This window comes from Nymphalis io, chromosome 13, assembly GCF_905147045.1.
Source record: "Nymphalis io chromosome 13, ilAglIoxx1.1, whole genome shotgun sequence".
NCBI classification, from domain to species: domain Eukaryota; kingdom Metazoa; phylum Arthropoda; class Insecta; order Lepidoptera; family Nymphalidae; genus Nymphalis; species Nymphalis io.
The window spans coordinates 1,741,668-1,756,879 of NC_065900.1; the positions used below are offsets into that span (position 1 = coordinate 1,741,668).

At 31.3% G+C, this 15,212-nt stretch overlaps 1 protein-coding gene across 2 annotated transcripts in view; it reads right to left on the reverse strand.

Annotated features, from left to right (window-relative positions):
- Nucleotides 1–14,211, reverse strand: part of LOC126773059 (uncharacterized) — an 87,214-nt gene extending 73,003 nt beyond the window's left edge. Inside the window, exons 1-2 of one of the 2 annotated variants that reach the window (XM_050493696.1) lie at nucleotides 13,725–14,211; nucleotides 13,413–13,641 (exon numbers count right to left, since the gene is read on the reverse strand). In XM_050493696.1, coding sequence (XP_050349653.1) covers nucleotides 13,413–13,491 — 79 coding nt within the window. In that variant the 5' untranslated portion in view covers nucleotides 13,492–13,641; nucleotides 13,725–14,211. Of the gene's footprint in view, nucleotides 1–13,412 lie in introns of both variants that reach the window. The other variant, XM_050493695.1, reaches the window with a different exon arrangement.
- Nucleotides 14,212–15,212: the final 1,001 nt, after the last annotated feature.

Here is a 15,212-nt window from a genome sequence, read left to right on the forward strand (position 1 = left end):
AGTCAAATTATCAGCCAATCGAAATAAAATATTTTTTATTGGACGGTTTTATTAAAATTGAATATTAAAACTAAAAATGCTCGGACCAAGAGAACACGTGTAATGCTAAAGCATAATTTAATGAACAGGAATCTAAAAAAGCGATCTAATTAGCTTTAGGACCAACGATTTGCCGGCTTCGCTTTTAATAAACGATTTCGTCTCGGTGACAAACCTTTCGCAATTTCGAGGCTCTTACAAAGTAACGATAATTTAAAAGATTTTTAAAAGCTTTTCGACAAATTCTTTTACAGATTACTAAATTAGATTGTAATAAATATTAATCTGTGTGTCTTTGTGAATATTATTGCTTATTAATCACAACGAATATATTAATATTTAAATACGTCAAAGACTAAACTTTTTAATGGATTTTTTTTAAAGGAGAAGTAATAATTATTTAGTTTATTTATTTTTTAAAGACTACAGCAGTAGTGTATAAAGGAAATAAATTTAAGTACAACAACATTTTCTAACAGTTATATTATGGTTAAATAGTTTAAATTGAATGCCAATGTCTATGGGCATTGGTGGCCACTTACCATCAGGTGGCCCATATGCTCGTCCTCTTACAAATTATACAACAAAAGGCTATTTTGGCTCTTTCATATTTCATAACAAAACGGTACGACATGATCTTAGCGCCACGACGCAATACTAAGGCAAAATGTGTATGTGTGTATATGAATACTTTTTTTTTAATTATCCCTTGACGATAATGTCATATCGAAATATGAACATGACGTTGTTGCAGCACACATAGGCTCATCCTCAAAGCTCCTCGTTATATTGTTGAGCATTTTGCGTGTAATATTATATGAGTGAAGCGGCGGCTGTCTATTTGTTTGTTTCAACATTCGCTGGCACTGGCACAGGCACTGTATTACCTTTCAATTATGTTCAAAAACATCTCGACTTATAAAGGGTTCATCACAAAATGAACGTTAACGTCGTAGCGTAATTACAGGCACAGAGGAAATACCACCTTCCATCTATTGGTTGGTTATATTGACTTTGAACTACTTATACTGCTATGTGCAAATGTCATTCTTTATTAAACATACTTAATTCAGTCTTGACACATGCAACATTCTTGATATCTTTAAGATCACTTAAAATAAAATAACCATTGCTCATAATAATAATTAAGATGTTCCAAATAAACTGACTGCTCTATATTTATTAAGGTTAAAAAAATAAATGAAAAGATTTAGAATAAATATAAATTCAACAAAAGCAGTTTTAGCGAATACGATTCCGAGAAAAATAACCTGTTTACTGAAGCAGTTGAGAAAATAAATTCAGTGAATGTGGAATTTAAAAGACTTGGCTAGAGAGAAACGGTGGTACACAAATCTAGAAGGCGCGAAAGAGATAGTGAACAAATGCGGTCTTAAGTTGAATTTTCAGCTATGTAGGTACTAAAATAATTATGATTAATGATATAGTATGATGTGTGGTCGCAATTCGGTCATAAACTTTCGAATTCATATTGTTAACTTTTTATGAATATCACCTAATGTGCTATGTAAGTGTAAGTTAACGGTATTTACGTTTTATTGCTGTATTTATATAACTACCGCTATAAAGTATGACAATTTTCAAAAGTCACGTACAAATATTTAAAATTATAAATTCATTTGTAATAGTGCAAACATAATGAAAAATAATTTAAATTTTTGTCTCCACTAATCAAAATGCTGCACTCCTATCGCCGTTCTGTACATTTTTAGTTACAATTTTGATTTCATATGGTGGAAGGGCTTTATACAAGTGCATCTGGGTAGCACTTAAACGGGCTTGCAAGGGCACGGGCTTAGTGAGTGGGACTTATATCACCCACTCATCACATAACCGCTTACATCCAAACAGTAATACTTAGCATTATTGCGTTTCGATTTGAAGGATAGGTGAGGAAGTTGTAACTACAGGTGCAGTGGACATAACATTAGTTCCCAGGGTTAATTCGTTACAAATTCGTGCATATTTATCATATAAAACGTTAACATTCAATATTGAGCAATTGTGTGAATCAGGTGCGACAAAAAATTCTCTATAGACCAAAAAATGGATATTCAAAATTCCAATCAGTTTTGTTTTGATTTGTCAACTATAAATATTATAACTTGTTCCACGGATTAACGATATTTAAACATTGTTAGCGAACGTGTTATAAAATGTTATTTTTATCGCAGTTTTCTGCAAGTTTGAGTTTAGCAAATGGTGCCTGTCATCCTACACGGAGAAATGTGGGTTATCTTTTATACGCAAAAGCCAGGCTCTTTGTGTACGCTAGACGCCAAGTGACTTGTATGGAGGACGCTTGTTTGGTTATAAAAGATCTTTTAATATTTGGCATCGTAGAAACTGCCGATTTAAAGTTTTCGCAACCGTCCACTACAACTTTTAAGTGGTATTATTTTATTTCATTTTGAATAAATAAGATTTATTGCCCTTCATTCCGTACACATCTCTGTCATCAACTTAACTTTTTCGGATACTTCCGATTTTTTTTTAATTCTAAATTTGAAAATCCTTTATTTATGATTATTATAAGTATTTGAGTATTTAAAGTAATAGTAATTTCTTTTTTAATCGATACCCATTTTTGCAATTACTACATGTAACAATTTTGCCGATATATCCCAATTTAAAGCGATAAAGTAATTGATGGCGCTTCGAACTTAAGCCATAAGTTCCCGTCAGGATATTCTGTTTTAGTGATTTAGAATCGCACCGAATAGAGATATGCTGATATTGGACAATAATAATAATATTATCTAGACTTTTATTTTTTAAAGCACTGATTATTTGGTTCTATGACGTTTTTTCATTTTACCGCAAATTTGGTTTTAAGCTCACTTCATTGTTTTTCCCATTCTCATTCCATAAACTTAAATATCTTGATCATTTTTTTTTTGTTTGACTATAAATTTTATTAAAATATTTCCATTTTAAGCGAATTTTTTTATGCTTCATAAAACAAAATGAAATTCATTTTAATAAAAATGCAAAATACGTGAGTCTGTCTTGAACACAATACACGATCTCGTTTAAGACACAGTCGGTTAAAAATTTAATTTACATATGTTAATTATTTATATAAAAAATGTGATACAAGCGACGACTTATAGTAGATTACAACATACGTGTTCTTGACAAACACCGCAGCTTCGCCAACGTGGAATTTTAACGTACATAACGCCTATTTATTACATAGCAGCAGATTTATAGACAATTACTGCTCCGTAAAAACTGAATTCGATTTTCCTAGACAACTGTCTTCATAATTACAAGAGGTTTCTTTATTAATATTTGAGAAAATAATACAAACGAACTGATATTTTTTAATTATAAAATTCATTTGCATTCTACATTGAGATATGGAATAAATTATTGCTTTAAATTTTCATTCTGTTGAGTTATTTTCTTGTTGTTTTTATTATTATTTTCATCTCTAGTTAGATGCGACTTTATTTATTACTAAGACTATATAAGTTATAAAGATCTCCTGTGTCTTTAACATTAATTATAAGTATTATTTTAAATCATATTCTTAAAAAAAAGAAACTTATACATAAATAAGTGTCCGTGATATTATTTCTGTTGTCATACATCCAGTATAGCGTTAGCTGGTTCTATAGGTCGGATACCATTCATTAAAAATTAATTATATTGTAAAACAGAAAACATTTTTTTTTGCCACGTGATAAAGGGTATGTATAAAATGTCCTACCGATAAGGCCGCCTGTTATTCATATTTCTGTCTGTAATTAATTTTAAATTTAATTGATGTGCAATAAAATGTATTTTTAATGTAGCTTAAGAAATAAGAGATCTTAATGGTGACGTATTGACTATAAAATGAGTGAACTGTACTTCCTTCATTACTAAAAAGGGCTAATCGTTCCAAAGACAGAGTACATTTTAACAGTAAAGTACCAGTAAGTAACTAACCTCTGACTAAAAGTGACTTTTCGTATTAAGGAGAAGGCTTGGAACTTATTCCGCCACGCTGCTTCACTGGACCTTGGTGATCAAATGTCACAGTTACAGTCCTGTAAGTTTACTCAGCTCGTAAAAACTGATGATATTTGCTCAGATTTGAACCCGCTATCTTTGGTCCAGATTCATGTGTTCACAGAAGTAGTTCACCTCGTCTTTGATTTGAGAATAATTGAAATAAAATAAACAATATTTTTTAATTATAAGTTTCTATTAAAATACTATTTGTATTAAATATATTCTACGGCAAAAGAGCAGTAGTTGGTATTGTTGTGTTTTGGTTTGAAGGGTGAGTGAGCCAGTGTATTTACAGGCACAAGGAACATAACATCTTTGTTCCCAAGGCTGGTGGCGCATTGTTGATGTGAGCGATGGTTAAAATTTCTCACAATGCCAATGTCTATGGGCGTTGGTGACCACTTACCATCAGGTGGCCCATATGCTCGTCCGCCTTCCTATTTTATATATACATAAAAAAATTAAAAACTGCAGAAAAACTACATTCAATGCTTTTCATGTTCTTTATCTTAACATATAATGAAAAAGTAACAAAGGCGCAACATATTATTCGTAAAAATGTACGACTATTTATATGACTGTGTCTTGCTTTGAAACAACATAACAGAATATATTAAATCTCTTCATGATCATATTTTATGTATTAAAACATAAAAAAACATTTTATATGTAGAATTAAAAAGGTTTCCACGATACAGCCAATCAAGAACAGTGTTTCCATTTTCAAAATCTGAACTGTTATTCCAATGATAAAAACACATGGAACGATAAAAAACTCGATTCCATAAAATTCCAATATCATATGATACAGGATAAAAATAAAAATGTTCTATACAAAGATTGCATAATACATCATCTAGATTCGATAAGCGACAGAAGCTATTCAATCCGGGGGAAGCAACAAAATATGACATGCAAAAGTTTCACGGAGCAGATGGCGCCAGGGCTGTCATATAAATGTGGATGGGATCAAAAACTTAGGCACGTAATGCGGTTAAGGTAATAACATTCAATATATTGTATTTCAATAATAACAGAATATTTTATTGAAGATGTATTGTTTTATATAATAATTGATCTTATACAAAAATCGAGTCGAGTAAGTCGAGATGGCCCAGTGGTAAGAACTCGTGAATCTTAACCGATGAACGTGGGTTCAAGCACGTGCGAGCACCTCTTTATTTTCATGTGCTTAATTTCTGTTTATAATTCATCTCGTGCTTTTCGGTGAAGGAAAACATCGTGAGGAAACCTGCATGTGTCTAATTTCATTTAAATTATGCCACATGTGTATGCAGAGGAGGCCTTAGCTCAGCAGTGGGACATTTACAGGCTGTTACTTACTTTACTTTTTATACAAAAATCAGACAATATAATGCATTCATTGTTACTAGTACAGTAACAGCCTGCGAATGTCCCACGGTTGGGCTAAAGGCTTCTCTCCCATTTTGAGAAGAAGCTTGTTACTAGTACACAGCGATAAATATACTTAAGCAATAACTCTATCACTACTTAATATACTCGTATTGCTAATTGTCTCGTTATTATTAAGCTCATAAGGTCGCAGGTTTTGAGGTCTCGAGGTTATTTTGTTGAGTAAATTTCAGTTCAGGAATCTGAAAGTTGACAATGTTTAACGTTACTTTTCTTGAAAAGTGTTTAGTCCTGAGCCTAAACTTTTATCACAAATGTATAATGTTTATGATGAGAATCAAATGAGCGTCGATGTAAATCTTACGTTTATTCCATCTATGAAAAAGATCGCACCAAACATGTTGTCTTACGTGATTCATCCTTTTTAATTTTAAAGTAGTTTTAAATATAAGAAGCTATATATATTAGGTTAGGATTTTTTTTTGTTTATTCTTGTGCATGATTTGATCTTCTTAAAGTAATCGTGTCGATAAAATTTACTTTTATTATATTATTTTCATTAATGTTCACATTGTTAAAGAACCAAATGAAATAAATAAAAAAAAATGTTTGTCGAACGTGCCGTCAAATCGCATAATGAGAAGGAGGAAATAGATAGTGCTTCTTGATTGTGGGTAAGCTTGACTATTATCATGTTCTGCGTAGTTTGCTAGTCTCCCTTGAGAATGGCTGACGTGACCAAAATCGGAAAGAGTAAATTGCGAGTCCCAAAAAAAAAGCAGAATGATGTACTTCTTATTTATTCAAAATTATTCATTTCTCATAAAACCTATTATTTCATATCAGAAAACATCACGTTATTATATGTGAACAATATTAAACAAACAGATGAACTTTTCGTATCGTTTCCACGAATATTTACCATTTCTAAATATTAAATACGATTTATAGTATCTCCTTTTCTAATTACCGAGACATAATAAATAAGTCGTTTCATTAATACAAACTGTACAGCAGTTACTATTAACTGGAAGGAAGAAATTATGTAAGGTAATGGATAAATGGTTTACGTAACTGTTCCGGTCTGTCTAATTAAGCTTCCTGTGGACTTGTTTCACAGTAAATGGCTGACAAGAATTTAAAACGCTCTCTAGCATATGAGAGTTGAAAACATTAAAATGAATTATCTAGTTATTTATAACTAAATGTGTTTCGAAGAACTGCTTTATTATTGTTTTAAAATTCCCTGTTATGTTTTTCATCAGGTTATATTGTGTTCATGACTTTAAAAGTTGATATGAAAGAGAAGAAGCATATGCCTTCTCTGTTTATCTGGATGAAATATCTATAAGCAACAATATTGATATATAAGTTGAATAGGCGGTGATTGTGATGAAGGATGACGAGGATACGTTCAAGACAGAGCTTCATAATAATCTCAATTAACAAATATAAATCTCCTTTAAAAACATTGAGAAATAAAGGGTTATACTTTATTTATGTTACTCGATAAAAGATTATACAGACGATAAAAAAGCGTGAAGTTAGCATTCGTCGGTTTTAATCCAGTAAAAATAATAGTTCAATTGTATTTAATTAAAATCGTAATTTTATCGTCGGAGTTTCTTGAAAGTTTTTCTCGGTACCTTTCTAAACGATAACTTTAAATCCTGTAAAATGATGATTATACAGTTCTTAAAAAGGCTACTAGAAATCAGTATAAATTGATTTATTTTTTATATACTTTTTTTGATTGATAGTTGATATTTTCGCTTATATATTAAATGCTGAGTGAGTGAAAGCTCACTGAGTGCCAATGCACAAGGGATAAACGAGAGTTGGCAGTGTATTGATGGTGTAAGAGTTGGTAAGGCATGGCAGGGCATGGCTATAAAGGATAAGGGTTGCAACTGTAAAAAAAATATGTTTCAAGCTACTTATGATTATTACACCATTAAAATGTTATCTTTTGTTTTTTTCTTTACTATTTTTTTTTTTCGTGCAGAAAATAATAATTAATTATATTTTTTTCAGCCTTTTGCCGTCCACTGCTGGACGAAAGCCTCTACTATACTAACGAAAGAAACTATACGTATTTATATATAAAAAATGTTTGTTGTCTAATATTATAACAGTAATAAGCGACCTATTACCAAATTTTATAAGAATCAGTCGAGTTTATCGAGTTTTACTGAGTAACGAACGTCCAGATATGCAAATACATTTATGCTATTAGTTAGTTTAGTAATAAAATAAGTGGCAATAACATGGTTTCATCTAAAACAAGATGCTAAGTATTTATTGACAAAGTTTTCATTTAAATAATCATCGAAAGAATTTTCAAATTATCCAGCTCAATTTAAACTTTAGTAATCGTCAACGCGGAAACAAAATAATACTCAGAACTCTAAAACTGTGAACGAAATTTGAGCAAGAACGTTATGATAATGGCTGGGTTCGCCACAGACAGACGTTGCAACCGGCTTTATTGTTTTCATTTTGCTTATTTTGTTTACTAGTAATGACATTTTATGTAACACTTTTAGCTTATTTTGGTAGCACTTTAAGTCTTTATGCTATAAACGTTTGTTCTTTTTTAATAGTTAATCGTTTCCAGTTTTATTATTGAGTAGATAGAAAATTATTAAACTAATGAGATAGTATATATAGTTCTCCTCATCGATTTCGATGACGGCGACCTTAGAAATTAATTGTTATTTCTAGCATGCGCCCTAATGTGGCTCGCTAGACCAATTTGGTTTTAAAAACCCTACGACACGTGTTACATAACAGTTGGCCCACAGAGTTGTATGTGTATGTGTAGGATGTCTTAGGTTTCTCTTTTCTTAACTGGCGCTTTCGTCTAGTGCGTGAAGGTGGTTTTCCTCAAACGTCTTGATCTTTTTGTAGACGGTAGAGCCCCAAGATGCCCTTTGGGAAGCGAGCTCTTCCCAACATTCTATGCCAATGTCACAAGCTTTTAGGTGTCTTTTAAAAACGTCCTTGTTCGCAAATATGAACCACCATGCTTCCGTTTGCCTTTAGCTAACTCCGAATAAAAGACAGCTTTAGGCAAACGACGATCGACCATGCGTAGGACATAATCTGAGACACCATCTGACATCTGACACCATCTGAGTTGACGTTGCATCAGAAGGGCTTCCATGCCGTAGAATGAGATAGTAAGTTGTTATAGTAGAAAAATGGTAGATATTTTAGTGGAGCACTAAACATAGGAGGTATTGCCGTACTGGCTGAGCTCAGCTGTTAAAGTTATTTTTGATGAATAATTGAATCGAAGTCATATTAAAGAAACAAAGAAACTACTGTCGAATTCTTGTTATTCGTTTTAAATTCTCGGAAAAAAGTAATTATTATATTCGAATTATTAATTCAAACTTCGACTAAGTATTGTATCGTTTTTAAACATTTTCAAATTGTACCTATACTTGAAGTAATTTACATTCTGCGAAGTAATAATATAAACTTAGGTATGATGATGATAATATCCTCCTGACTGATTTAAGCAACAGAAAAACCTCAAATACTTAGTAATCAAAGAAACTAGTCGCCTTGTTATGTACGCATCCTCTATTCCCTTACTCTCATGACCAGAATCAGTACGATCACTCAATTGGTCAGAACGAATCGGGATTTGAACTCGGGATCTTAGGATTTGCTGTCTTGTCAGCTAGCCTAGAGTATATACCACCCACTCATCAGATATTCTACCGCAAAACAACAATAATTGGTATTGTTATGTTCCGGTTTGAAGGGTGAGAGAGCTAGTGTAATTACAGGCAAAAGGGACATAACATCTTAGTTCCAAAGGTTGGTGGCACATTGGTGATGTAAGCGATGGTTAACATTTCTTTCAAAACCAATGTCTATGGGCGTTGGTTTTTAAAGAAATGGATATGGATAATGATATGATGAATATGGACAACTTACCATCAAGTGGCCCATATGCTCGTCCGCATTCCTATACTTTAAAAAAAAAAAAACGAATCGAATTACCAATTAATACCAATAAAATAAGATAAAACAGTAAAAATAAAATCAATTTTTCGTTAAATTTATATTATATTAGCAAACTCATAACAGCATACTTAATAAAATTTCCGAGCCCGTCTTTGTATATATTATATAAGATTTTTCATGGCGATCTCTTGAACCATATAGAAGTTAATGTGCTGCAACGCCATATAGCTGCGAGTTACGACAAAGTTGATCATATAAAAACCGTCTTGATAAAAAATACATGTGCGCCGACTTTCATGGTAATAAGCTATACGGCGTCGTATCTGCGTCTAATAATATGAAATAAATATACGTGCATCCTTTTTTTTAAATAGAATTTGCAATTGATAAATGTTCACCATCATCACCATGTTAAATGTTCATAAACATTGGCGCTGTAAGAAATATTTACCCTTCTTATATCACCATTTCGCCATCTACCTTGGGTATTAAGTTGTTATGTCCCTTGTGCTTGTAGTAACACTGGCTCACTCACCCTTCTTACCGGAACACAGCAATATTGATTATTGCTGTTTGGTGGTAGGATATCTGATGATTGGCTGGTACTTACTACTACTAGCTAGAATGACTTGCACAAAACTAGACTAATTTATATATAAATATAAAGCGCTAAGTTAAAAAAAAACTTTTTCATAATAAAATCGTATGTTTCAATGAAAAGAGGTATTTCAATACAAGTTTACACATACATATTTTTTTTATTTATATTTATCCATTCATTTTCGTCTTTATAGCGTGTTTTAATGAGAAAGCTACAGTGTGGTTCCCGCTGAATATGTATCTCTGAATTTCTCGGGCTTCGTCACGATGTCGTCTTTTTTCTCTTTCATCGTTGAGAATATGATACGTTTTAATAAGGCACTTAATTTTTCAAGGCGACCTGCTGGTACTTATTTTATTTCAAGTTCTTGACCGTAATCTCATTAACCTTTATGATAATTTTATTTACTGGCTATATATTGATATGTTACTAGTATAGAGTTATTCAAGTATTATTTTATTTATTTATAAAGAATTATAAGAGCTGAAATTGTATAGTAGAATACGAAAAATGTGGGTTCGAGTCGGGCAATCTTTATTTTTGATGTGCCTAAATTGAGCTTATTAGCTATCCCTTGTTGAGTGGTGAACGAACATATCGGATGGAATTCTGCCATATTTATATCCTTGATATAAATATGGCATATAATATTGCTATAATTGAGCTGCGTGATGGAATAAGTTAAGCTATCTACTTAAAAGGTGGCAGTTTCTGCCTAGCCGTGCTACATTTACTAGCTGTTAATATAAGGTTGAATATGTATAAAAACATTACTTGCTAAATTATATTTAAAAACGAAATCAAACAAAATAATGAAACTGTATATAACAATTTAAAAGTTAATGAATAGAAATATCATAAACGGTGTAGTTTATTGATGATGATGGAGATGAGTTTTTTTTTTTAATTAACGAGAGATTGATACCAAATATGCCTAAACTCATTTTTTTCAGAAAAAAATACCTGACCTGAGAAGAACTGGCATAACAATTCCAGTATTCTTATCATGTCACAATCATGTTTATTTTTCAAAATAATTATAGGTTCGTTTTTAAAACAGTCTGAAAAGTGATCGCTTAATTTGCAAAACTTAAGTAAACATTTTCCAAATAATTACTAACCAGTACAACTAAGTAACATACAGAGAAGTTTCTTCAAAAAGTAAATAAAAATTAATAAAAAATAGGCTGTCGCTTCATATATAATGAATATTTATAATTATTTAAAAGTAATGACATTATTTGGCGCATTTTATTAAAAGTAGCCATGTTATAAATGCATCGATATTAGAGGAAACGGTCGGTTTTTTTTTTGTATACGTAACGTCGTATAGAAAAATAATATATTCAAAAATGTTTACCTGTAGAAGAATCAAAAAGACTCACAAACTACAATCTTAAATACTTTGAGGCCCGATAAATATTTTCCAGAGATTGTTTATTTTCCAAAAAACACAATTTATTTCTTTTGTAAATCAAACCGAATGTATTTTATTCAAGTAAGCTTTACAATAAAGTCTTTCACTGAGATTGACACGTGTAAACAAAAAATGAAACAAAAGTGACTCATGAATTCATTAGCGAATCCTACAATGTTGAATTGGAATTAGGCACAGAAATGAATATTCACTCGAGTGAAAGATCTTCCGAGTGAATGTGTATAATCACCTTAAGATTAAGTAAGCCTATACAGGCATGAATGATGCAATCGGATACAGTGCATAAAGAATATCAAAGGGTTTTGTCATATCTATCTTTTGTAAATAAAAAAAACAGACTCAGTTTTAGAATATATCTATTTAGTGTACTTTATCATTTCTAGACTTGATCCCCTTAGACTCATAAAATACTATACAATATACATACAATATGCCATGCCATGTCGTCTGGCAATGTATTGTACATATATTGATATAGGTTATATCGAAATCGCGCCATATAGTATTTATTCAGTTCACGTTATTTGTAATACAAAAAAAAAGCTGTTAGATACGTTTATCGAATCACAAGATTTGTCAAGCAAATCAAACTATTAACGAATTTGCTTTGGAGCATAGTATTACTATAACAGAGGTCGAAAGGGTGTTCGTTCTACTTTTAAAATGGAATACTGTTAAAATTTTCCACCTACATTTTAGCTATTACCATTTGTACTTTTCCTTAGAAAATTTACTTTTCATGCAGTTTTTTCATGTAAAAAAAGACCCAAAAATATCGAAACTAATTAATATTTGCTTATGTTTTAATTATAATATTACACGTCGGCTGAAAAGTTAGCGCTGTCGTCAGCATATGAAATTTACAAATTAAAAAAATAAAACATAAATAAATGTCATATGCATCATATCATATATGAATAAGAATAAATATTCGAAATCATCTCTCAAAAACGTAAGTAAGTACGCTGTGTTGAATGCAAACGCTACGATTAACAAGGTTCAACAATACTATATCATGAACGCAGAATACACAAACACACAAATTTTGAGATTAGATAAAGAAATGTGATGAGAAATTAATATATTTTTTTATAAGATTAAAATGTTATTTTTTACCGCGATTATACTTAATTCAAAAAATCGAAATGATGTATTGAACATTGAAGCATTACACTTGCTTATTGATAGTCAAAACAGAAACACCCACCAGTTCGGAAAAGAAACATCCAGCATTGAGAAGAACCGGCGAAAGAAACTCAGCGGGTTTTTTTTATTTTTTTATATTTATTTATTTTAGATATATCATCAATATAATTGATCCATTTTATTTATATATAAATTATATGTTATTTTTCGTATACGTACAAAATATATTATGTTTTATATTACATGTTACAAATTGTATCAAGTCTATACATTTGCATCCAGTACAACTGGTTGCGGAAGGCGGAGGACAGGGAGCTTTGGCGTACCTTGGGAGAGTCCTATGTTCAGCAGTGGACAATGATTGGCTGTTGATTGATTGATTTATTGATTGACTGATATACATTTGAGGAATATTGAAAATTCTGTTATGCTTACAACTACGAAAGGTTAAACTCTATATGTCATAATATAATCTTACTTGTATCATGTTAATTAGAAATATATAATAAAAAAGTTGATACTATCTTTTCAATAAAATTTTACTATTTATGTATATTGTTGTATACATACATAATGTTGTATACATACGTTGTCGATATATGATTCTAAAGTTTTTCATATTCTTATATCAAAAAATGAAAGAAAAGAATTTATATCCTTTCATGGCAAAAATCCAAGCATCCCGTGACCATTAAAATTCTAAAAACAAACAAAAAAAAAAAGGAGAACATTGAAATGAATTCGCTCGTCGTATGAGCGAATTCTTAAGACTCGAAAGGTTTTATCGCTTAGAATATTATCAATACTCACCGTATATCATTGAGATGAAGAGTAAAATCGCATTCAGGACGTATAAATGCCACTTTATCCTTTTCAATTCTGCAGCCATTTTATTTTATATATTTACTTATTTTATCAATATACACTTTAATATTATTAATATTATTATTATTTAGCTTTACACTCTCCTTCTCTTCATTATCACTATATATGTTCTTTTAATTAACTAATTAATTTATTGAGTCCTAATTAGTGAACGCTTAAATCAAATACCCATATAACTTTTCAGGATTTAATGAGCAGAAACGATCATGTCACAAATTATACGTTTTAAAACCCTACCTGTTACCACTAAATCTGTCAACATTTATTTTAGTTCTTAATCAACTCGTTGACAAATAACGAAGTGACACTTACGAGTATTAAAATTAATGCTATGTCATATATTATAAGCGCTTACTGGATGTCGTCCTGCTATTTTTATTTTGTTAAAGGCTCATTATACATAAATCGTATTGGAACTTTGGTGCGATCGTGTGTTAGGATTACACCCGACATCATTCACTATGAAGTTCAAAAATAAACTAAAAATATATTTTGTTTACGCGGATTAACTTATATCCTTGTGCGTAAGTTTAAAAGAAAACGCTTTGGCACCCCATATTCTTTAGACACAACAAAACGTAACACTTTTACATCACTTTTAATTTTCTTACTCATACAAGTTTGATGAATTCACAAAAAGTGTAAACGGTGTCGCGCTTATCGAAATTGCAGCTCGGCATTTTACGATGTTGATTTACGTACGCGCCGGACGCGACTGCACGACGCGACGTTTCAGAAAGCACTGACTTACATAAGGGACCTGTCCTGTGCCAGTAGAGTATCTGTCTGACAGAGAGAGGAGATAACACCGCGAGGGTTGTTAATAGTTTCGAGGGGGATAGAAGAGAAATTCACATCCAACGGCGGTCCATTGAAATATACTGCTGAAAATCTTGTGGAAGAAGCAATTAAAATACACATAAATCTAAATGTAATTTATACCTACGTAGATTAATATACATTTAATCAACGCAAGTATAACGGATATCTATTTGTTATTACGGCGAGAGTAAATCCTTTATAATTAACAACTTAAAAATTCATGAATTTTGATTACGTTTTAATAGAGCTCGCTCATTTGGCGAGCATACGTGCAATTAACTGAATGGAAAATGGCTGAATACAAATTGTTTATGCAAATTGAAAAATCATATGAAAATTTCTATAGAAAATTAGAGATTTTGGCACGATATAGAAACCGAATGCGAATATTTGTGATCTGATTTATGACACATCCCCATCCCTGATTGAATCAAACGGCTTGCTAAATCGCGGTCAGAATAATGGTCGTAAATATTGAGGCTAAATTTAATAAATTTGTGAATTCCGCGTAGTGTCCGCAGTGACATATGTCCTTTTGTAATTACTAATTGAATTATAAGCAACAAAATATTTGATAATGTAATTATAATTATTAAAATGTGAAATTTTCACCCACATAAAAGAAAACTATTTACTAATTATTTGTTGTAAAAAGCTTATAGCTTTACAAGATGTCTGTATACGTTAAAAAGTATCAATTGCTTTGTAGTGTAGTATATAAGCAGCTGACACATGGTATTGAGGGCAGTAATAAATTTATCTTCAAACCTTAAACATCTACTTTATTTACCTAGTCCCGTCCTTACATGGCGACCCTGCCATTTAAGGTTCGGTTTCGGGTTCTAACGAAGTGCAGTATAACAATATAATGTCGCTCTGTGTAATATTGGACATTCGTGTATT